At 39.2% G+C, this 23,094-nt stretch overlaps 1 protein-coding gene across 1 annotated transcript in view; it reads left to right on the top strand.

The window, feature by feature from the left end:
• Nucleotides 1–21,322, top strand: part of MSH3 (mutS homolog 3) — a 200,506-nt gene extending 179,184 nt beyond the window's left edge. The window contains exons 21-24 of the mRNA XM_054032575.1: nucleotides 10,685–10,871; nucleotides 11,073–11,202; nucleotides 13,944–14,118; nucleotides 20,559–21,322. Of these exons, the coding sequence (XP_053888550.1) occupies nucleotides 10,685–10,871; nucleotides 11,073–11,202; nucleotides 13,944–14,118; nucleotides 20,559–20,634 (568 nt within the window). The 3' untranslated portion in view covers nucleotides 20,635–21,322. The remainder of the gene's footprint in view (nucleotides 1–10,684; nucleotides 10,872–11,072; nucleotides 11,203–13,943; nucleotides 14,119–20,558) is intronic.
• Nucleotides 21,323–23,094: the final 1,772 nt, after the last annotated feature.

Below are 23,094 nucleotides of genomic sequence, written 5' to 3'. Positions count from 1 at the left end.
TCCTGATGAATAATGTTGCTGAGTGTACATTGTTAAAACTTGCCAAAGGACATAAATGATGACCCAAATCAGCAAGAAGAAACATGATTTGACAAAGTCAGACTGGACAGCCTCCAGAGTGTGTGGTAGGGGGGAAGGCAGGTATTAATATACCTTAGAATGTTAAAGGCCCTTTTCTGTATGAGCTGAACTACATGGGACACCTGAGTCCAATTAAGGGCTGCCTGTGTCATTTAAAAAAACCCTCTTCTGGTGAAAGAGAAGGAGGAGAGGTGAGAGTTGCAGCAGGGCTAGTGTTAGCAGGGAGAAGAGGCTTCTGTGTGGAAGGCTGCTCTACTCTCTGTAGAGAAAATAACCGAGCTAATGGACTGGCACCCAGAGGCCAGCATAATGGGACAGTGCTCCAGGGAGGAGGCAGGGAAAGATATTCCCTTGGTGTGTGTGTGTGTCTTTGTTTGTCTGAAGAGTACTGATTGGGCCTACCCTGAGGCACACCTTGTACATATTGGAAAATAAAACCCGAGTGAAGGATAAAAACTCTCTGCAGAGAGACTGATTTACATCAGGGCCTCTCCCCTTTCCCCCCTCCCCCCCCATTGCCAGAGGGGGAAAGCGCTGAGCCTGGCAAGGCAAAGGAGGTGCCTTGCCACAATGGATTTACTATGGTGCATGGGAATCCAAACCATCCTAGGGGGCATGAATGTCCTTATTTGATGATACAATCAGTACTGTAAAGACAATATGCAGACAGATCATTCCTCTGCAATAGGAACCAATTTCCTAATCTGTATTTTAGACAAATGGGCTTTTAAAGCAAATTGAGCCTTGCCAACATAAAAGTGTAAAATGTTAAAGTTCAGTTGAACTGTATAGTTGGTTTAGCATTAAACTGGAAATGAATGTGTCATTCGCTACATACAAAAGGTGAGCTGTCTGGAAACAAGGATTTTCCAAATGCCTTTGTTCTCACTAATCTAATTTTTCAGAGTTTCATTCAGTATTGTTTAATTGTTCTCAGTTATCAATGAGAAAATGCATGTTAACGAGATGTGGCTGCAGCCACCCAGTTTGTCTCTAAGGGTATGTCTATCCTGTAATAAAACACCCAACTTGCTCAGGCTGCAGGGCTCTAAAATTGCTGTGTAAATGTTGACAGGTTTCAGAGTAACAGCCGTGTTAGTCTGTATCCGCAAAAAGAAGAACAGGAGTACTTGTGGCACCTTAGAGACTAACAAATTTATTAGAGCATAAGCTTTCGTGGACTACAGCCCACTTCTTCGGATGCATATAGAATGGAACATATATTGAGGAGATATATATACACACATACAGAGAGCATAAACAGGTGGGAGTTGTCTTACCAACTCTGAGAGGCCAATTAATTAAGAGAAAAAAAAAAACTTTTGAAGTGATAATCAAGCTAGCCGAGTACAGACAGTTTGATAAGAAGTGTGAGAGTACTTACAAGGGGAGATAGAGTCAATGTTTGTAATGGCTCAGCCATTCCCAGTCCTTATTCAAACCGGAGTTGATTGTGTCTAGTTTGCATATCAATTCTAGCTCTGCAGTCTCTCTTTGGAGTCTGTTTTTGAAGTTTTTCTGTTGTAATATAGCCACCCGCAGGTCTGTCACTGAATGACCAGACAGGTTAAAGTGTTCTCCCACTGGTTTTTGAGTATTTTGATTCCTGATGTCAGATTTGTGTCCATTAATTCTTTTGCGTAGAGACTGTCCGGTTTGGCCAATGTACATGGCAGAGGGGCAGAGAACACTTTAACCTGTCTGGTCATTCAGTGACAGACCTGCGGGTGGCTATATTACAACAGAAAAACTTCAAAAACAGACTCCAAAGAGAGACTGCAGAGCTAGAATTGATATGCAAACTAGACACAATCAACTCCGGTTTGAATAAGGACTGGGAATGGCTGAGCCATTACAAACATTGACTCTATCTCCCCTTGTAAGTACTCTCACACTTCTTATCAAACTGTCTGTACTCGGCTAGCTTGATTATCACTTCAAAAAAATTTTTTTTTCTCTTAATTAATTGGCCTCTCAGAGTTGGTAAGACAACTCCCACCTGTTTATGCTCTCTGTATGTGTGTATATATATCTCCTCAATATATGTTCCATTCTATATGCATCCGAAGAAGTGGGCTGTAGTCCACGAAAGCTTATGCTCTAATAAATTTGTTAGTCTCTAAGGTGCTACAAGTACTCCTGTTCTTCTTTTTGTGTAAATGTTTGGGCTCAGGCTGGAGCCCAGGCTCTGAGACCCTGCAAGGGGGGAGGGTCCCAGAGCCTGGGCTCCCACCTGAGCCCAAACATGTACACTGCAATTTTTTAGCCCGAAAGCCTGAGCCCCATGAGCCCGAGTGAGTTAACACAGGCCAGCCAGAAATGTTTTATTGCCATGTAAACATACCCTGAGAGTATGTCTTGACCACAAACAAGCAAACAAAGTATTCTTAACTTGTGTTAGCTAATCCAGATTAAAATAGTAATGAGGAAATGGCCACTTGGCTTTTAACTCCCTTTAGCAGTTCAAGTTAAACCCTGGAGAGAAGCATGGGGTTAAACTTGAGCTGCTAACCTGAGTTAAAATCTGAGTAAATTTAGCTAACCTGAGGTAAGAATGCACCCCTCCCTCCTTGTAGTGAAGACACAGTAAGGGCTAGTCTACTCTTGAAACATTATAGTTGCAACTGCTCCGCTATACCTCTTCATAGCCATAGCCATTTGCTACCGTGATGGGTGGGGTTCTTCTGTCAGCATAGTTAATCCACCTTCCCAAAAGGCAGTAGTTAGGTCAGCAGGAGAATTCTTCTGTTGACCTAGCACTGTCTACACCAGAGGTTAGGTCTGCTTAACTACATTGCTCAGGGATGTGGAATTTTCACATCCCTGAGAGTTATAGCTGGGTTGATTTAACTTTCGAGTGTAGACCTAGCCTAAGGGACATCATTCTCCCAGTGGGCTTTCATGTATCTGTTATCAGGGTGGAGAGCACATAGTTAAACACTCAGTGCTACTGATTTAAATGGAACTACATCCTGTTGCACATCAGATAATATGTTCTGAAATATTCTTGCAATAATGCTGTTACTGTCTGTATCTTAAGATCTTTACTATTTGGAGCTTTTCACAAAAAAGTAATAACCACTGAAAAGGTTTTACGTTGTATATTGAATATAGCGAGATAAAGAGCTTTTAATTGTACAAAAATTGTTTTATTTTGTTTGGATGTTTCGGATCTTATCTAGCAATTTGTTTCTAGCCAAACTCCATTTGCTCTGCACTGATGAATCTCTCACCAGCACTTAAGAGGAGCTCACGATCACATTACATGTTTACACAATATCATTTACAAAATATAACAATATACTGGGTTTATATATTATAAATATTTTTAATAACAAATTCTACAGAATTGGAAGTTTAATATTAATGTGCTACTCCTGCCAGCAACAACTAAATGGAGCTGGTAACATTCCTGTTGCAATCTGGAATATTACATCCTGCTCTTCAATGCATTTCCCTTGTGTATTCGCCTATCATTCAGCCATGGTTATCTTTCTCTGCCTCTGGCTTTGAGTAAAGGCCACTATAGATAATTCATAGGATATCTGGATGCTTCCATTCTGGTATCACTATTGTTTTCCCAGCCATACTACATTTTTCTGTCTATCTAGTATTTTCTATCACGGTAATGGGTGTAGTGTGTATATATATAAAAATATAGCTGGGTATATATATATATTTTTTCTATTCATAAAATATAAAAATGTAGCCCATCTCATTCTGTGGGCACCCAGATAAAAATACCTACAAACTCCTAGATTTTAATGGGGACCACTCACAGAACTAAACATGTGCGTAAGTGTTCTCAGGATCAGGGCCTGAACGAATATCTGTAACGTTTCTCTTGAACATAACCAGTGTAAGGATAGTAACCTAGCCAATATTTACCACTGTTCTCAACTGTGCTAGAGGTATTTGGATTCTAAGTAAAGAGATTAGTTATATCTATACAAAAGAGGCATAAAATTATGGTTTCATGAACAATTTACAAGGGCTAAACCAGACATTCAAAAAATTAAGTCAAAATGATTGTACGTAGAGCCTTCTAGAAGTTGATTCAGAATTAAAAAAGATTATCACTAACCTAAATTTGTATTAAAATCAATAATTTAAACCACAAATATCACTGTAAAAAATTGTGACATTATAAAAATATTGTAATCTAAATTAATGGAACGAATGCTTTATTTGATTTGCTTTAGATATCAGCATTTAGTGTGTGAATGGTTGCCAACACAGACATTTTTGATAGCCCTTATTTCTAAGCATTCTTGAGATTTTATTGATTGTTAATGATCTTAAGGAATTCCAAAAGTATAATGTTCATGAACAGTTACAGAAAATTAGATCCATACTGCTTCATTGGTGACATTAATAGTTTTTATGGCAGTTTTAAACTTTATCAGGTTTCATCGGTTGGATTAGATTGAGGTAGACTTATTTTTACAGCCATTGCTACGAATGAGGAAAAGATAATGGCCACTTCATTCTGCTTGGAGCTTGAACATTTAGTCAGGAAATTCTTCAAATCTTTATTTCTGTGAATGTAGATTAGATGAACAAATTGCTAGATAGATTTGAGGGCTCCATGGAAACTATGTAAACAATGGTAAAGTGAATGATAGGTAGAACTGAGAGTTTTGAATTGATTCTTCATTGTTAAAAATCACACACTTAGGACATATGGATGGCCAATCAAGAGTAAGAAAAATCCAAATAATTAGAAGGAAAATTAAAAAATAATCCCAAATTTGGACATTTAGGTTAAGTGTAGGAAGTTCACTATGGCGACAAAGATAGTTTAGTCAGAAAAAAGGATTCTTCTTCAAATGCTTGTCCATATATAATACTTTTCACTTTTGGTGTGTGTTTGTCCAGTGCCCTTGCAATGGATTCTTTTGGTCAGTTTTTGGTCAGGACTCCTTTGATTAGACTAATTTAGAGTCTTGTTAGGAATTTTTATAGAGTTTCCTTTTTCCTTTGTTCTTTGTTTACCTGGGTCATACTCTTTAGTTTACTATACTTTAGTAGACATGACTGAACATAAATCTCCAAAATTCAAGGACTGCCTTTTGTGTGAGGCCACACGAGTGGCAGGAGGAGCTACCTGCCCCAAGTACATACCTAGCATCTCTGATGGGTATCTTCCGAGGGCAGCTAGCACCTCCTGCCATTCACTCTACTGATCAGAGCTAGCACAGTTATATTTCCTCAAGCTGCAAACCATGCCCCAGTTCAAAGTTAGGCATACCCATTGTCTAGCTCTGGGAAATACTTTTGAGAGGGGGGAAAAAACTGAATAAGATGGAGAGAGAGAAGAGACATATCTCTCCTCCATGCCCTTCCACTTCCAAGGCCCGTAGATCCTCTCAGCTGACTGAGTCTAAGGGTAGCTCAAGATCTAAGAAGACTTCTTGTAGTGCCCATTAAGGCACTGGACACTCTGCTTCAGGAACTGATACTCTGTTGCCTCAGAGATTGCCTGGTAGTGGCTCTGTGACGTTGAGGCTCTTGGTATCGATGACTACAATACCAATGGCCCTGGTACCGACTCTTTCAAGAACATCTTGTCTGCAACCAATTCCATCGGTACCATCACTGGCAATAGATATCACAGACTTTGACATGTGCGATGCCAAAGGTTTACTTAGTAGCTAAGGACCTCTCTCTGTCCTCAGACTCAACTCTGCTGGCGCCTTAAAAGTACCTCCACTGGTACATCAGCATCTAGTACATCCTTGGTACCCACTACATCTCACTCAGTCCAGGCACCAACTGATACAGCCCTTCCTCTGCATGGGGAGTATTCTTTCTTCTCCTCTGAATCTGAGAATAGCAGGAAAGGTTCCCCAGCAAGATACCTTAGGTCAGGATATTCAGACCTCTCACACTGGGCAGGGATTCTAGGGTTGAATCTAGTTATCAAAGATACGGGAGCCTATGAATCATAGAAGAATAGGATTGGAAAAGACCTCAGGAGGTCATCTAGTCCAATCCCCTGCTCAAAGCAGGACCAACCCCAACTAAATCATCCCAGTCAGGGCTTTGTCAAGCCAGGCTTTAAAAACCTCTAAGGATGGCGATTCCACCACCTCCCTAGGTAACCCATTCCAGTGCTTTACCACCCTCCTAGTGAAATAGTTTTTCCTAATATCCAACCTAGACCTCCCCCACTGCAACTTGAGACCATTGCTCCTTGTTCTGTCATCTGCCAGCATTCAGAACAGCCTAGCTCCATCCTCTTTGGAAACCCCACTTCAGGTAGTTGAAGGCTGCTATTAAATCCCCTCTCACTCTTCTCTTCTGCAGACTAAGTAAGCCCAGTTCCCTTAGCCTCTCCTCATAAGTCATGTGCCCCAGCTCCCAAATCTTTTTCCTTGCCTTCCACTGGACTCTCTCCAATTTGTCCACGTCCTTTCGGTATTGGGGAGCCCAAAACTGGACACAATACTCCAGATGTGGCCTCACCAGTGCCAAATAGAGGGGAATAATCACTTCCCTCGATCTGCTGGCAACACTCCTACTAATGCAGCCCAATATGCTGTTAGCCATCTTGGCAACAGGGGCACACTGTTGACTCATATCCAGCTTCTCGTCCACTGTAATCCCCAAGTCTTTTTCTGCAGAACTACTGCTTAGCCAGTTGGTCCCCAGCCTGTGGCAGTGCATGGGATTCTTCTGACCTAAGTGCAGGACTCTGCACTTGTCCTTGTTGAACCCCATCAATTTCTTTTGGCCCAATCCTCCAATTCGTCTAGGTAACTCTGGACCCTATCTTTACCCTCCAACATATCTACCTCTCCCCCCAGCTTAGTGTGATCTGCAAACTTGCTGAGGGTGCAATCCATCCCATCATCCAGATCATTAATGAGGATGTTGAACAAAACCGGCCCCAGGACCGACCCCTGGGGCACTCTGCTTGATATTGGTTGCCAACTAAACATCGAGCTGTTCATCACTACCTGTTGAGCCTGACAATCTAGCCAGCTTTCTATCCACCTTATAGTCCATTCATCCAATCCATACTACTTTAACTTGCTGGCAAGAATACTGTGGGAGACCATATCAAAAGCTTTGCTAAAGTCAAGGTATATCATGTCCACCGCTTTCCCCATATTCACAGAGCCAGTTATCTCATCATAGAAGGCAATCAGGTTGGTCAGGCATGATTTGCCCTTGGTGAATGCATGTTGACTGTTCCTGATCACCTTCCTCTCCTCAAAGTGCTTCAAAATGGATTCCTTGAGGACCTGCTCCATGATTTTTCCAGGGACTGAGGTGAGGGTGACCAGTCTGTAGTTTCCCAGATTCTCCTTCTTCCCTTTTTTAAAGATGGGCACTATATTTGCCTTTTTCCAATCATCCAGGATCTCCCCCGATCACCACGAGTTTTCAAAGATAATGGCCAATGGCTCTGCAATCACATCAGCTAACTGCCTCAGCACCCTTGGATGCATTGCATCCAGCCCCATGGACTTGTGTATGTCCAGCTTTTCTAAATAGTCCTTAACCTATTCTTTCACCACTCAGGGCTGCTCACCTCCTCCCCACACTGACCAGTGCAGCAGTCTGGGAGCTGACCTTGTCTGTGAAGACCAAGGCAAAAAAAAGCATTGAGTACTTCAACTTTTTCCAAATCATCTGTCACTAGGTTGCCTCTTCCATTCAGTAAGGGTCCCACACTTTCCCTGACCTTCCTCTTGTTGCTAACATACCTGCAGAAACCCTTCTTGTTACTCTTCACATCCCTTGCTAGCTGCATCTCCAATTGTACTTTCATTTTCCTGATTACACCCCCGCATGCTTGAGCAATATTTTTATACTCCTCTCTAGTCATCTGTCCAACTTTCCACTTTTTGTAAGCTTCCTTTTTGTGTTTAAGCTCACCGAAGATTTCTCTGTTAAGCCAAGCTGGTCATCTGCCATATTTGCTATTCTTTCTGCACATTGGGATGGTTTGTTCCTGTGCCCTCAATAAGGCTTCTTTAAAATACAGCCAGCTCTCCTGGACTCTTTTCTCCCCTATATTAGCCTCCTAGGGGATCCTGCCCATCAGTTCCCTGAGGGAGTCAGAGTCTGCTTTTCTGAAGTCCAGGGTCCGTGTTCTGCAGCTCTCCTTTCTTCCTTTTGTCAGGATCCTAAATTCGACCATCTCTGGGTCACTGCTGCCCAGGTTGCCACCCACTTCTACTTCTACAAAAGGATACAGATCCTTGGTACCCTCTCCATTAGCCACGAGCCCCCTATGCTTTCTACATCTTTGACCGTCTTGGCCTCTAGGGGGCATTCCTTATGCTCAAAACTACTTCAGTATTGCACTTTAGTCCCAAATCACTCACCTCAAAGCAACCTCAAGTTCACTAGTGATATTGGATGAACTGGGAAGAGGAACTAGCACACATGAAGGAATCACTATTGCTTATGCTATACTTGAACATTTTATTAGAGATGTAAGTGTTTAATCTGTCATACACTTTTAAATGTATTTGTTTCTGTATTAAAGGAGAACTCTGAATGCTACGCTAAGCACGTCTGCAAGGATTTTTTTTTCCTTTATGGAGCGGGGTGTGTGTGTGTGTGTGTGTGTTGTTTGAGGTGTGTGTGCAGCCAGATATCACCAACACATGATCAGATGAGGGATTGCAAGCAGGACTGTAAAGCATTTCAAGACATTAAGAGTCATCTCTACCCTAAAGATTCCTGTCAATATAGTCCAAGACAAACCTGAAAAGCTCCTTGATATTCTCCATGACTCTATATCAGGTCATTATCTCTCCCAATACATGAAGATCTATTAGACCCTCCTAACTACCGTGGCAAACCTCTGCCTCATTGGCGCCAACATCTTAGAGAGAAGACTGCTGCTATCAAGTCCTCTGTCAAGGGTTCGAACAATTTTACACTGATACCACACCAGGCTCACTGGTAGTGGCAGCAGCCAATGAGAAGACTCACTGGGGTAAGAAAGGTCAACACCTAAAGACAAAGAGACCAAGAAGCTGGACTTGTTTCACAGGAAAAGCCATTCCACCTGTAGTTTGCATATGTGATGCCTCTTTTCATACCTCGATCCACCCAGCCCACAGAAGGTGTCTAAGCTTCCTAGTGGGAGGCTGCCATTACCACTATAGAGTACTGCCATTCAGTCTGTCCACAGCTGGGCACAAAGTGCCATGCAGTAGTGGCAGCTAACCTCAGGAAACTGGGAATCCAAGTGTTCCCAGTCTGACATGACTGTCTGATTCGTGGGAAGTCTTGTCAATATGTAGCAGACTTCATCCAGCAGATTCTGCTTCTGTTCATCCAATTAAGTGTGAAAATAAACAAAGACAAGTCAATACCGATCCTGACACAATAAAAGAGTTCATTGGGGCCATTCTGGTATGTTTGGTTATAAGTGAGCAGTTCTGAAACAATTGTGTGACAGGATAAAGACACATCAATTTATGTTGGATAATGGGAGACTGCTCTTCAGTCCCATACAATGTTTGCTAAATCTTTTTCTTCTAATGATTTTAAGGATGTCAGCAAGAGTGCTTCTTTAACTGAGACAAATTACTACATTAATTCCCATTCTCCAACTATTACTCTTTGCAAGACCAAACTACGATGATTGTCCAGAGGTCTCTTCAGAGTGAAACACTGCTTGAGTGCACAAATTCCAGAGGCCATGAGTTGATTCTGCACCTACATTTGGGAATACCAATACCTGCCATTGTCGGCTATGCCTTGATTCCTCTTCTATTCTGAATATTAAGTTCTGTAACAAAGCCTAGATTTCCCCACCATAAATGAGGCACCCAGACACTTTGTTTAATGAAGTCTTCCCCCTTGCCTTAAATGTGACATTTATTTGATTCACTTAGCAGAACAGAATAAACAAACAAACAAACAAAAAAACACCACCAGGATCTCTCCACTTCAGGTCCCAGCTCTGCTGCCTCTGTTTGACATTAATAAAAGTGCTTACAAGAAAGAGAAACAAATTATCCAAAGCACAGAAGAATCATTCTTCATTACAGTCTATCTTCACTAGAGTCCTTACTGTGGGCTAGCAGGTCTCTTAAGTTCTCGGGCCTTTTCAAGAGATATTAAGCAGGTTATGCTCTTCCAGCAGGGTTTATTGTCAAAATAACAAGGACCACATGCCAAATAAACTCACTTGTTTAAACCTCTACTGGTTTTATAGAATTCCTGAAGCAGATACAGGTATTGTGGGTTTACTTGCCTTTGAGCAAGCCAGATTACTGGTGACCTGGAAAGATTCTTCCCTAGAATCCTGCAAGGTCAGTACATCCCATCACTTTAGGGCACATTTGTTACTTACATATCATTATACTACAGGATATTTCTTTTGTTTAGAATGTCTTTGCTTTTGCATCTGTGTATTATTGTAACTTTTTAAAAAGAGGTTTAGAATTGTATGAGATGTTGAATAATAATTCAAGCCCTATGTCTTTGTCCTTGGAACAAGAAGAAAAGTTTTATAGGAAGCCAATTTGATTTTCAAAAGTATTGAGTTTTTTATGCTTGTTTTCCAAAACACAGGGTCTTTTGATCTGAATTTAATAAATTAAACAAACTGCCTTGTTTTCGGTTGCAGAATGGGTGCTGCAGACAACATATACAAGGGTCGGAGTACTTTCATGGAAGAACTAACAGATACAGCAGAGATAATAAGAAAAGCGACCTCAAGTTCACTAGTAATATTGGATGAACTGGGGAGAGGAACTAGCACACACGATGGAATTGCTATTGCCTATGCTACACTTGAACATTTTATCAGAGATGTAAGTGTTTAAAATGTATTTGTATCTGTATTGCAGGGGAACTCTGACTGCTACGCTAAGCAGGTCTGCAAGATGGTTTTTTCCTTTGTGGAGCAATGTGCACATGTTCAGCTTCACAGAGTGAAGAGCTATGGAAAAGAGGACACCAGTGCTAAACGTCTGTTTAAAAAAATATTCATACATGTGTCTCTTTTGCTGTAGGTGAAATCATTGACACTGTTTGTCACTCACTACCCTTCAGTATGTGATCTAGAAAAGATATACCCAGAGCAGGTTGGGAACTATCACATGGCCTTCCTGGTGAATGAAGAAGAAAGTGAACAACAAAAAGGTACAGTATGAAATTGTCTGAGATTACTAGTATTATGGATATAAAGATATAGGTTGAGATTTGGGTATTTAAACACAAATATGATAAAGATATATGTCTGAATCCACTAGACTGCTTTAAGAATCTTCGTCTATATCTTAAATCTCTTGTTTGCTTGAAAACTGAAAAATGTTTATTTCTTTGTTTCATGATTAATTAGCCTGAGGATATATTGTTTATTTAAACTGTAAATATATCAGAACAGGAACCTTTTGTCTCCTTATTTGTATACACAGCACCTAGTACACTTTGAACACCAGATTTTAAAATATTATATATTATTATTGTTTACATGATATTCTCAAGCTAACTGGTTTAAAAAGTGTGCTCAATTAATTGTAATTACTTCAAAAACTCGCACTGGCATATATGCACATAACTCTCATTTCTGTCAGTGTAAGCCATCAACCAACATGTAATGGGTAGAATTTGACCTTAGTGTTATGTTTTATTTAAATGACAAGAAATGAGGACATTTTGAGCACTGATTGTCTAAAGTCATGCTCTAATTGGCAATGTTTTTTATGATGTCACCTACGGTGGCATTCCTAATGAAGGGAATCACCTGCCTGATCATCAAACGATCTCATTCACAAAAAAAAAAAAATCAATATTTAAATATTATGGTCTGGTTATCAGGCTGATGTAATATTCTCATTATGTTAATGAGATGAGAAGAAAATTAATATTAAATGTTTCCTCTTCTTTGAACATGGACCCCTTTCTTCATATTGTGCATGCTCTATTAACTTTCTAGATAGCGGTGTTAGTTGGTCTGAGCATGCACCCTGCCTGTATTTTCATGTTTCCTCTCCTGAGAACATATAAGGGGTGCAGTCCTATCTCTCCCCCCCCCTCCCCATCCCCACCACCATCATAGGCTGTGAGCAGGAGCTCAGCGGTGTCTATTACTACCCTTATCTCTTTCTTTTGTTTGTTATCTTCAGGTTTGAATAACTTCAACAGAGTTAGACTTTTTGGTGTATTTTGCAAAGTTTTCGCTTGGCTCAGCCTCTGTTTTATGCTCTGTTAAACCTCTCCTGCTTTGTTGTCGGCCCCCCTTCTTTGTCATGTTTTGGGATGGCAGAGGCCAACTCCACTGGCTTGAAGCCATGGCATTGAGTTCAAAACAGCACTCAAAGGATGAGTCAACCTGAGCTTCACCACTGAGAGCTCCTCATTGTTTTCCAAAGAAGAGAGGAACGATTGAATGGCAGTGATTGGGGGTCAATTTATCTTGTGTGTTCTCAACACAAAGCCTGAATAAGTGGGGTATGCACTGGGGATCTCCACAGGGACAGAGGAAAGGAATCATCATGGTTGCAACAGCCGTGATGACTTTTGTGCTCCCACCTGAACCTTTGGACGACCACCCTTATCTGTAACTTCCAACTGTAACTGCAGCTCCACCATCCCCACCCTCTACTCTTCCTCTAATCAAACCCAGGCACCTAACTCACTGTTGACCAGAGAGCCTTTCGGTGTGCTGGGTGTGCAGAGTCCCGGCGTGCAACCCGGCGGGTCCTGGCACTTTCTCCACTCCTCCATGTCTGTTCAGGAATATTGGAGAGACATGATATTATGTTCTGGAGAACTAGTTTTATGTATTTAAACTGTACTCTAAGGGTATGTCTACCCTGCTCACTACTTATGGCAGCGTGTAGAGTACATACACTGCACACCCCAGCAACACGGGTATATAGAACAGTGTAGCCAGTGAGGCATTGCTTAGGTGAGTAAAGATACATATGAACCTTTAGGGTACATATCGTACACCACTCTCTACGTGCCCGAGCATTGCCTCCCCTGTCTACACTGCTACTTTTAGCAGTGTAGAGTCCCACTGTCTCACCACTGCTGGCACCTTTCCCTGCCACAGGAGCTGCTAGAGCCTTTCTCAGGGCTTGTCTATACTTACCAGAGGATCGACGTTGCCGCAATCAATGCATCGGTGGTCGATAGAGTGTCTCCCGTCGACATCACCCCGCATTAAGTTGGTCTAAGCTACGTCAATTTGAGTTAAACTATTCACATAACTCAAATTGCGTAGCTTAGATCGACTTTTCTCTTTAGTGTAGAGAAGGCCTCAGCCACAGAAAAAGGACTGGCAGTGAGGAGAGGCTCTGGCGGGGTGGAGGCAACAGAGAGAGACTCTGGCAGCTCCCTGCTGCCAGAGCCTTTTCCAAATGCATTCCGCCGCCACAGCCTTTCACTGATGTGTGTAGAGACATACCACAGTGAGATGAAGCCTGCTTTTCATTGTGATGCGTACCTACACATATCCTACATGTTGCCAGCAGTGGTGTCCAGTGTAAATGTAGCCTAAATTAGTGTCAGTAACTTTACCAGCCTTACAAAGAGATAGGGCCCAATTCTGTAGCTTCTCCACACACACAACTTCTCAGTGATCAGGCCCCAAATGAGAATAAAGCTATTGGAAAGGGGCTATGGAAAGTATACTAGCTAGCTAGGAGACATTTTGGCACTTGAAATAATCCATCTTTTTTTTGGCTTAATGTTCCTTGTAGGGTATGGTTATTAAGGAGGATACATGACCTCCTGAAGTCCCTTCCAACCCCGATATTCTATGATTCTATGAATTGTACGGATAATATGTTGTTGTTCTGTCAACTTAATCTTCAGGACCTTGAGTTTTATTGATACAATAGTGATTTTTTTTTTTTTTTTTACTTATTCTCTAGGACCTGAAGATGAAGAGAATCCTGAATTTATCACTTTTCTTTATCAAATAACTAGAGGAGTTGCTGCAAGGAGTTATGGACTAAATGTTGCTAAACTAGCAGATGTTCCTGAAGAAATCTTAAAGAAGGCAGCTCACAAATCAAAGGAGCTTGAGGGATTAGTGAATATGAAAAGGTCAGAATAATTGTGATGAATTCTTTGTTTGTAATGAAACCTTCAGATGTGAGTAGGGGAACTTTTTCCAGTAAATGGGGTATCAGAAAGAGCATTAAGAGTTATACCAGACACACTTAAATACTTAATTAAGATACAATGAAAACAGCTCTTGAAAAAGTGTATGAAATCATGCTGTCCTTTTTAATCAAAGCTTTATAAATTAAATAACTGAAATTAGTTGTATATTCAGTCACCCTATCAAAGGTTTAAACCTAAAATATGCAGTATGTCTAGTTCATATTTTAAAAAAAACAGTGTAGGCAGAAACAATTTTGAATCTTTTACAGCAATTTTTAGTAAGCTAATTTGTTTGTCTAAAATAGTGGTTCTTAACCTGGGGTGCACCCCCTGGGGGTGTGAGATGCCCTTTCTGGGGGTGCGAGACATGCCAGATTTTTTTAGAAGGTAAAACGTAGAAAACACAAATTAAGCACAGGCACGTAAGTACAACTACTTTGTTTAATCAAACCTATGTATTTATTAACATTATAATTTTTTTTAACAATTACTGTAATATACAAACAAAAAATATATCTAGGTTTAAAGAACTGACCTACTTCAACGATTTTTGATAAGGGGTGCGAGAACAGGCTGCAGTAAAGGTTAAGAACCACTGGTCTAAAACATATTTTTACTTCAGGAAGAAAATAAATATAAATGTGATGTCTATTTACATAACTTTTTATTTATTAATAGGTACTAAAAAGATTAGTTGATGTCTTAAAATACTTAGCCCAGATATTTTTAATTTAGAAAATAATTTAAACGTATTTACTTAAGAGTTTAGAGTTTGCTAGCTATTTATAAAAATAGAGAAGGACCTGGAGAGCTTTGTTTCTGATTTAAATAAGAGTATATCTTTGTATTAGTTTTAATAAACCTCAAAACTTTACATTTTCCAGAAATTTAGGGATTTTAATGTTTTTACTGATATTGAACTTCAGATATGTGCTTATACATATACTGTACATTACGTAGGTGTCACAGGGTGACACTGACCCTTTAAGAAGGAAGAAGCCAATGTACCTGTAATTAATCATCTGCTTCCCAATTAGGCTTAAGAGAAGGCACCTGGGCCATATAAATGGGAAGAGACTGAGATCGTGGAGGAGTTGGTCAGGTGAAGGGCAGGTGAGAACTGCCTGGGAGTGAGATACTGGCAGCTGAGAGCTGCCAGAGCCCAGGAGACTAGGAGGTTCCTGAGGGAAGCTGTACATCAGTGATAGTCAGACTGAGGTTTGAGAGCCGAAGTGGCTCTTTAATGTGTCTCTTGTGGCTCTTTGATATATCTTTAATATAGATATTAAAACACGATGTGATTTAATTATTAACCAACCAATTACTATGTTATTAACCAATTGTAGTTGATAAAATATAATACTTGGTCAGTCATTTTGCTGTGAGAAGTTTATTGAGAGAGAGTAAATGTAAAAGTGAATTCACACTACTGTGGCTCTGTTGGGTAATGTTGATCGCTAATTTGGCTCCTGAACCACTGAGGCCTGAGTATTACTGCTGTACATGGTTCCTGGGGAAAGGCTGAAGGCAGGAGAACAGCAGGAGAGGTTTGTTGGCTGACTTCCTCAAGCCCAAAGAGCCAGGGCTGGAGACCATTGAGTAGCAGCGGAATTTGTCTGCTAACCACTAAAATGAAGATCCAAAGCTGAGGGCTGAAAGCAAAGGAGCTGCGAAGGGGCTTATACACTGATGTCTTCATGCTGGAGAGGGGGCCTAGGGGAATGGTGAGGATGATCTCCCAGCAGAGGGTCTGTGGAGGTTCCCACTGGGAAGAATGGGGTTATGCTCCAGGTGGAAGGGCTGGGTTGGCTATCCTAAGAGAGAGACAGAAAAGGAGCCCAGGTGTGTTGGAAGATGCTAGAATTTGGCATGTGCTATGTTGATGGACGAGAGAATGTGTGATTTTTAAAGACTATCTGCAGGGGGGTGATAAATGGACTATGTTTGGGATCTTTTGTTATCAACTGTTTTGCACTCTTTTGGTAATAAACTGGCCCCAAAGTAGGGTATGACTGAGGTAAGAAGTCTGGAATGGAGTTACTGTGGCCTCTCAAGGAGGGAAACTGAGGAAGGCATACTGTTTCAGCCCTAGTCTGCCACTACAGGGTGCTCTAGTTGGGCCTGTCTTATACAATAGGTGATGGATGATTCTCTAGTGTATTAACTGGCATAACTTCTTATAGACCTTATAACATTTTAACAACTGTATGTAAACAGGTTAGTCAGAAGTACAGATAGGTACTGTAAATACTTTTTTCTACATCTGATTTAAAGACTCATAAAATGTTGAAGTCTGTAAGGATTCATCTGTTTATGTTGTTGGTTTGTACATAATGGATCTGCACTGTAAGATGACTTCTACAAACTTTAATGATTTTTTCTGATTCTCATCTGAAATGTCAAATCAAACCAGCTCTTAGCTATGTAATATAGTTCAAGCTCTTTCTGATTATCATAAATAATATAGGCAGAAGGATTTCCAGGGCAAATTTTTTAGGTCCTAATTATTTTGGGATACAAACAATTCCTTTGAAGCTAAGCAGTCTACAGAGCTTAAAGCCAATTCTTATACTGTCATGTTTTAAGAACAGAACAATAAAACCTTAATATATACATAGAGGATATATAAAGGGTTGAAGAAAAATTATGCAGTAATTTATACTTGTCAGTATTATATGGCCCATAATTCAAAAGTAAAACCTCAAGTTGCTCATAAATGTCTTAATTTTATCATCTGCTGTGTGAGCTTCTAAAGTCATTAAAAACTGCTATGCAAAGAGAAAACAATTTAAACCAGCTAAGGCAGTGTTATAACCTAACCTTGGTTGAGTAGGTAATGTTAATTCTGGCTTGTCTGAATTTTCCAGTTCTTATAATTAAGCTTACATAGTTATTCTTTTAAGATAGCTTTTTATATGTAGTTTTTTAAAAAGAGAAAAAGCAAAAGAAAATTCATTTGTCAGCAACTGTAGTAAACCCCTCACCAGGAATCATCACCAAGATTTGAACTTTGTGCCTTCAGTACTCCAGCACAGCACAGCATTCTACCACCTGAACTACAGAACTAACTACGCTAGCTGTCAGCAGGAGAAGGCTGTTATCTTATGTGAACCAGCCACTAGACAACAACAACACAAGAAACTGAAATATATGAGTGGCCTCTTTTACAGACAACCTAGACAAAGAGAAAATCACGGTGGGTTCTTTCTGAGAGGCAATGTGGCTAAGTAGATGGGAGTTGAGTTCCCATATTAGAGATCAGGGTTCTGCGCCAAATTTATGAAATCTTTCAGTGAGGTATGAGGTTTTGCTTAATAAGATTTGTGAAGGGTACAAAATTAGCAGCAGTAGTCAGCAGAAGTGAGTCTTGAACTCAGAGCCTCCTGCTTTCTGGTGCAATGCCCATCTCCCTGAGGCAACATCCAGATAATCCATTTGCATGTTTGGATTTTGTCCTAACTATAAATATTGAAGTGACACAATAGGGCACTGAGTGTACACTGCCATAATGTTATGAAATTTTGGTATGCTGCCACAAACAAGCTCAACTGTGGGAACCACAGATAGAAAATAGTGATTTTCAACAGTTTACAACTCTGCCTAATCTGTATGGAATTACATGGTGCTATGGAATTACGCGGGGGGGTTAGCTCAGTGGTATGAGCATTGGCCTGTTAAACCCAGGGTTGTGAGTTCAATCCTTGAGGGGGCCATTTAGGGAACTGGGGTAAAAACCTGTCTGGGGATTGGTCCCGCTTTGAGCAGGGGGTTGGACTAGATGACCTCCTGAGGTCCCTTCCAACCCTGATATTCTAAGATTCTATGACAGCAAAAGGCACCTCCTTGATTCAAAACTATTCCCCTGCTAAATGTAAAAAGTCCTGCTGCAAACCATAGGGATATCAGAGTTCTTCAGAAAATGTCACAAGCATTGTTTATTATGAAAAGTTTTAGGCCTTTTCTTCTGGAATGAAGTGTTAAAAACTTGAGAGATCAAGTATTCACAAATCAGGAAATGTAGAATTATGATTGATAACTGACCCTTAACACTGCAATGGTATGCATATGCCTTAAAATATGTTTTCACTTGGTATTGTATAGCATTGTATATTTGTCAAATAATAGAATAAATAATAATAGTATTAATAAACTGCAAAGTGGAAATTACTATTCAATCTTGCATACAGTCCACATACTGTACTGCTATGTAATTCAGACTCTTCAGCTACTTGCATAATTTAGGAGATGTACATAGTATTATAATTTTATATAATTTTCAGTCTTTGTTTTGATGATTTTGATGTTTCATCATCTTCACCTGTTTTTAAACAAGGAAGTACCTTATTGTGTAAACTCCAGTTTCAATATGTCTGGTGGTATTACTGGTCCAGGAAGTGCACATGCTGCTGTAGACCTCTTGCATATACTTTGCAGATAACATCCTTTTATTCATGATTCCTTCAAGAATCTGGGGCCTAAAATAATGTGTTATCTAGTCCAAAATTATCAAACATGTCATTCGATTGCATATCATAAGAAGTTTTCCATCTGTATAGTGCCTAATTCTTTGTTCCAGTTTTTACTTTTTGATAAAAACATTTTCTTCCAGTATATCTATACATGCCATTAATTTCAGTTTTATAATCTTACTAATATCAGTGTTTTGCAGATGTTCTTACCCAAAGAATGTGACTTTAACCATTTTTAATAATAATTAGTTTTGTTGCTTTATATTTCTGACTCTTAAAATTATAAGAACATTGCTGATTTGCTACAGTATCCCCATTTCTTTAATCTGCAGCAATAATTTGTGATATGCTATTTGTCAGATACAAAAGCTTTGTTGGACTGATAGTAATTAGTACTGCATGGGAAATGGTTTTCCTATTCCATGAACATTTTTGAGATTTCCTGGGCAGGTGCCCTGACTCACCAGACTGCTGGCTATTCTAGAATGGGTGTATCTCAGTGTCTCCTGTTGGATCTGTTTCCCTTTGTATAATTAAATATTAATTGGGCCAGAAAAAGAAAGCAACTCACTCTATATCCTAATGGTTAGGACATACACCTGGGATGTGAGAGACCCAGGTTCCAATTATTGGTCTGAGTTGAGAAACCTTTTTGTTGAAATATCTCAATTTCTTTGATCTGCAGCATTACTTTGTGATATACTCTTTGTCAAAGACAAAAGCGTTATTGGGCTGATAGTAATTAGGTCATAGGAAATGGTTTTCCTATCCTATGATAATTTTTGAAATTTCAAAATGTTCCCATTCTACATCAGAACAAAATTGAGACCTTTTGATGAATCAGCATTTTCTGACAAAAAATACCCAACAGGGTTCTAATAGTAATATTAAATATTTTGAATGTTTACATTTTAAAATGAAATCTTCAAAAAAAGAAAAGCACTCATATTTTTGGGATACAAAGATTTCTTAGAATTGTGCAGTATGGTCAGTTAGATAATATGCATCTATTATTTACTTGTAGATGCATCTTCTTCTGTTAACACGACTCTTGACAGATAGGGTCACGGGCAGTTGACAAGAAGTGGTTCCTTCCCACTGGAATTTAGTATACTCTCAGCTGCTTCCCATTTGGAAATGTGGACATGATCTTGAGGATCAAAATTGGATCCTTACATAGCAATATACTGTGCTACCACTAGACCTACAAGGCCAGCTGACTCGTCAATTTTTTCTGTACCTCATTGCATGTTATATGGGAAAATTAATTGGATATATCTAAGGACTTCACTAGCTTTTCATATTCATGTGAAATATCAGAAACACATTCTCACTCATGTTAAATATCTTGCTGCTACTTAGTTTCTCTGACTCACTATCTTTCTTGGGTCTCAAAAATTAAAAAAAGGAATTGGATGTGTGCATTTACTTACAAATTATGAGAATATATCTCAAATTTCTTCTAGTCTCTTCCATTGCTGAAATATATACTTGTAGTATTGCTATTGAATGACTGTTGGTATTGTTTTTAACATTCTTATCTATGTAAACCACTTTCCTATTTCTCTTCATTGACATATATTGTGCTCAGTCTTTTGTGCCATTTGCTTGTTGCTTTCTGTACCGTGGCAGCCTCATGAAGATAATTTGTTGCATTTCATGAGCCTATCATAGTGACCAAAAATATTAAATGTATATTGTAGAAAATTTTACCCACATATTTACAGTGGGCACTGTTAACATAGTGTTTTGACTTATTGGAAGATTTTAATTTGAGCTCATAAGTCTTGCTCCTTTTTTTACAGCATGCAAAATACTTTAAAACAATTTCCATGTTTTCAGTGGCTAATTGATATATTTGTAAATTTAAATACATGTCCTTATTTTGATTTTTGTGGTTTTGTTTTTCAGAAAAAGGCTAAAATCTTTTGCCAGAATATGGAATATAAATGATTCCCAGGAACTACAAAAATGGAGTAGTGTGTGAGAAACTGGAGATGAATGAATAGACCATTTTTAATGCTTCAGATCCTACCTATTTGAAGCCTGTAGTAATTAACAAAATATGAGCAATTCAAAATATACTACTGTACAGAGTAATGTATTTGAATAATGTGCAATTTCATATACGTTAAGTGGACCGTATATCTATTGGGGGGTTACCTTTTGAAAATAAGGAACATTATAATATACTCCACATTTAATTTTTAAAGACAAGCTCATTTTATGGAATTTCTCTACCCTACCCTCTTAGTTTATTAAAAAAATAAATAAATAAGTGCAAAGCGACTAGTTGCATTTGATAAAGTTTACAGTGTGATTAGAAAATATTAATAATTATGTTTGTAAATTGTTAGAAAATCATTTTATTAAAATAAAATAATGGCTTTAAAGATTATTGTACTTTGATTTCTGAAGAAAATAATATTGCTGTGTGTGTGTTATACTGGAAAATTTTAATTCAGCTGTTCATTCACTGTATTTGATTTAGGGATATGCAGCTCTTCATAGTCACACACTACATTGTTTCATATTTACCTTTGATTCAGTAATATAAAGGACGTTGTAAACTTGATTATTTTTATATTGGCCAATTTTTAAAAATATTCAAGATTCTGGTAAAGCACCCTTTAAACAATGTTTAAAATTAAACATTAAAATTTTTAGCAAAACTATGCATTGGGTGTGGAGATAAGGGGATTTCTGTTCTGCTGCTCATGCTTATAAAGGTGTTATCAGCAGGCTTGAAGAGCACAGCACTGAATGTGCTCAAGCTCACTTTTCCTCTCCATGCTCACAGTGGTCTGCTGCCTCTTCAGTTTCGACTTTGGCTTTACTGCTGCTATTGGCACTTCTTGGCAGAGTCTGTAAAAAGACTACATCTAAGTTTCTTCCAGGGCAGTGTGTGTGAGTGATATCAGCATGTTAATGTGTAAGACAGTGAGGGTGCAACCAAAACTGTGGAAGTAGCAATCCATAAAGTCCCGTTGACTGTAAGTTTTTTTTAGTTGAAGTGATGTTAGATGTTTCTAGTACAAGCATAAGTTTGCAGATCGAAATGTGATTTGAGTATTGCTGCTATGAAAATCACCTGTATCACCTGGATCGATCAGTCTTCAGCTGTCGTTAAGACTGCGCCTATCACAACACGTCCACCATTCTTCTCTCATTCTTGCCTTTCTTCTCCAAGTTTGTCCAAAACGTTTTACAATGTCATCTTCCCACCTTCTAGGAGGCCGACCAGGTGGTCTTTTCTGTTCGCGCGGATACTATTCAGTAATGATTGCGGTCCACCTATTGTCCGTGAACCGTGCTGTGTGGCCCGCCCACTGTATCTTATTATATCTGCTTTCCACAACAATATCTTTCACACCACTGCGTTCTCTAATCACTTCATTTGGGATACGATCCAGAAGGGAAATTCCCAACATAGCTTGTTCCATTGCCCTGTCAGCTACCGACAGCCGCATAATCAAGATAAAGTTCATACATTTAAAATTTAGTAAAATATTAATGTTTATCATATGTATAGAACTATTTTATTTCTATAAATCTCCACTCATTTTGTTAAACATCTTATTATTTTGGACATTTGCTATAGGGGAAAGAACAAAATGCATTTTTTCATTTTATTGGAGAAACTGCTGATGAGAACCTGCCTGATTAGATTCACAAGAATAAAAAATAATCCAGTTTTTTTTCTAAGTAATGCATTTTAAATGGATATTAAAATGACTGAAATTGTATCATCCTGCCAATGAACGCTATGGCTTTTACAGTGTAAAGAACTAATATAATTCCAAGCTGCACAAATATTTTTTTACGTTTAAAAGTAACTATCAACCTTATTAGTGAAAGATTTTTTTCAGTGTGCAATCATTCTGCAGCTTACAAAGCATCCTCCAAAGATATTACAGAAGCATTTCTGACTCTGGATACTCAAATAGCAGCAGTCAACATAAGCTTCTCCCCTCATCTCTGGCTAACCGAGAGATCCCATCCCTTCCTCACAAACACTTACTACAATAGTTCATGCACTTATTACTTTCAGATTGGAGTGTTTACCTAGGTCTGGATAAAGAAGTTCACAAGGAAGCTATATGTGTTGCATAACAGCATGGACAATAGCTCATCTTTGAAACAGGATCCGATGAAGAAAGCATCTTTGTGCCAGTGTTCCACAATCTGCACATGGTTCCCCTTTGGCTTCTTGATCCAATTCAGGGTTTTGGTCTTGATCTGCAAAGCCCTTTATGGATAGGCTCACGCAATGTCAAAGATCATTTCTCCATCTAGGATCCATTATGACAATCATCTGGCACAAACTGACTAATAGCATTGAGGTAAAAACTTCAGGGAGGCAGAAAAACAACCATCTGAGTAGCAGGCCCAAGACTCTGGAATACCCTACCAACAGAGATGATTTGGGGGCATTAGTGAGCATTTT

This window comes from Malaclemys terrapin, chromosome 6 (assembly GCF_027887155.1).
Source record: "Malaclemys terrapin pileata isolate rMalTer1 chromosome 6, rMalTer1.hap1, whole genome shotgun sequence".
NCBI lineage: Eukaryota > Metazoa > Chordata > Testudines > Emydidae > Malaclemys > Malaclemys terrapin.
This window is presented reverse-complemented; position numbering and strand designations above follow the sequence as displayed.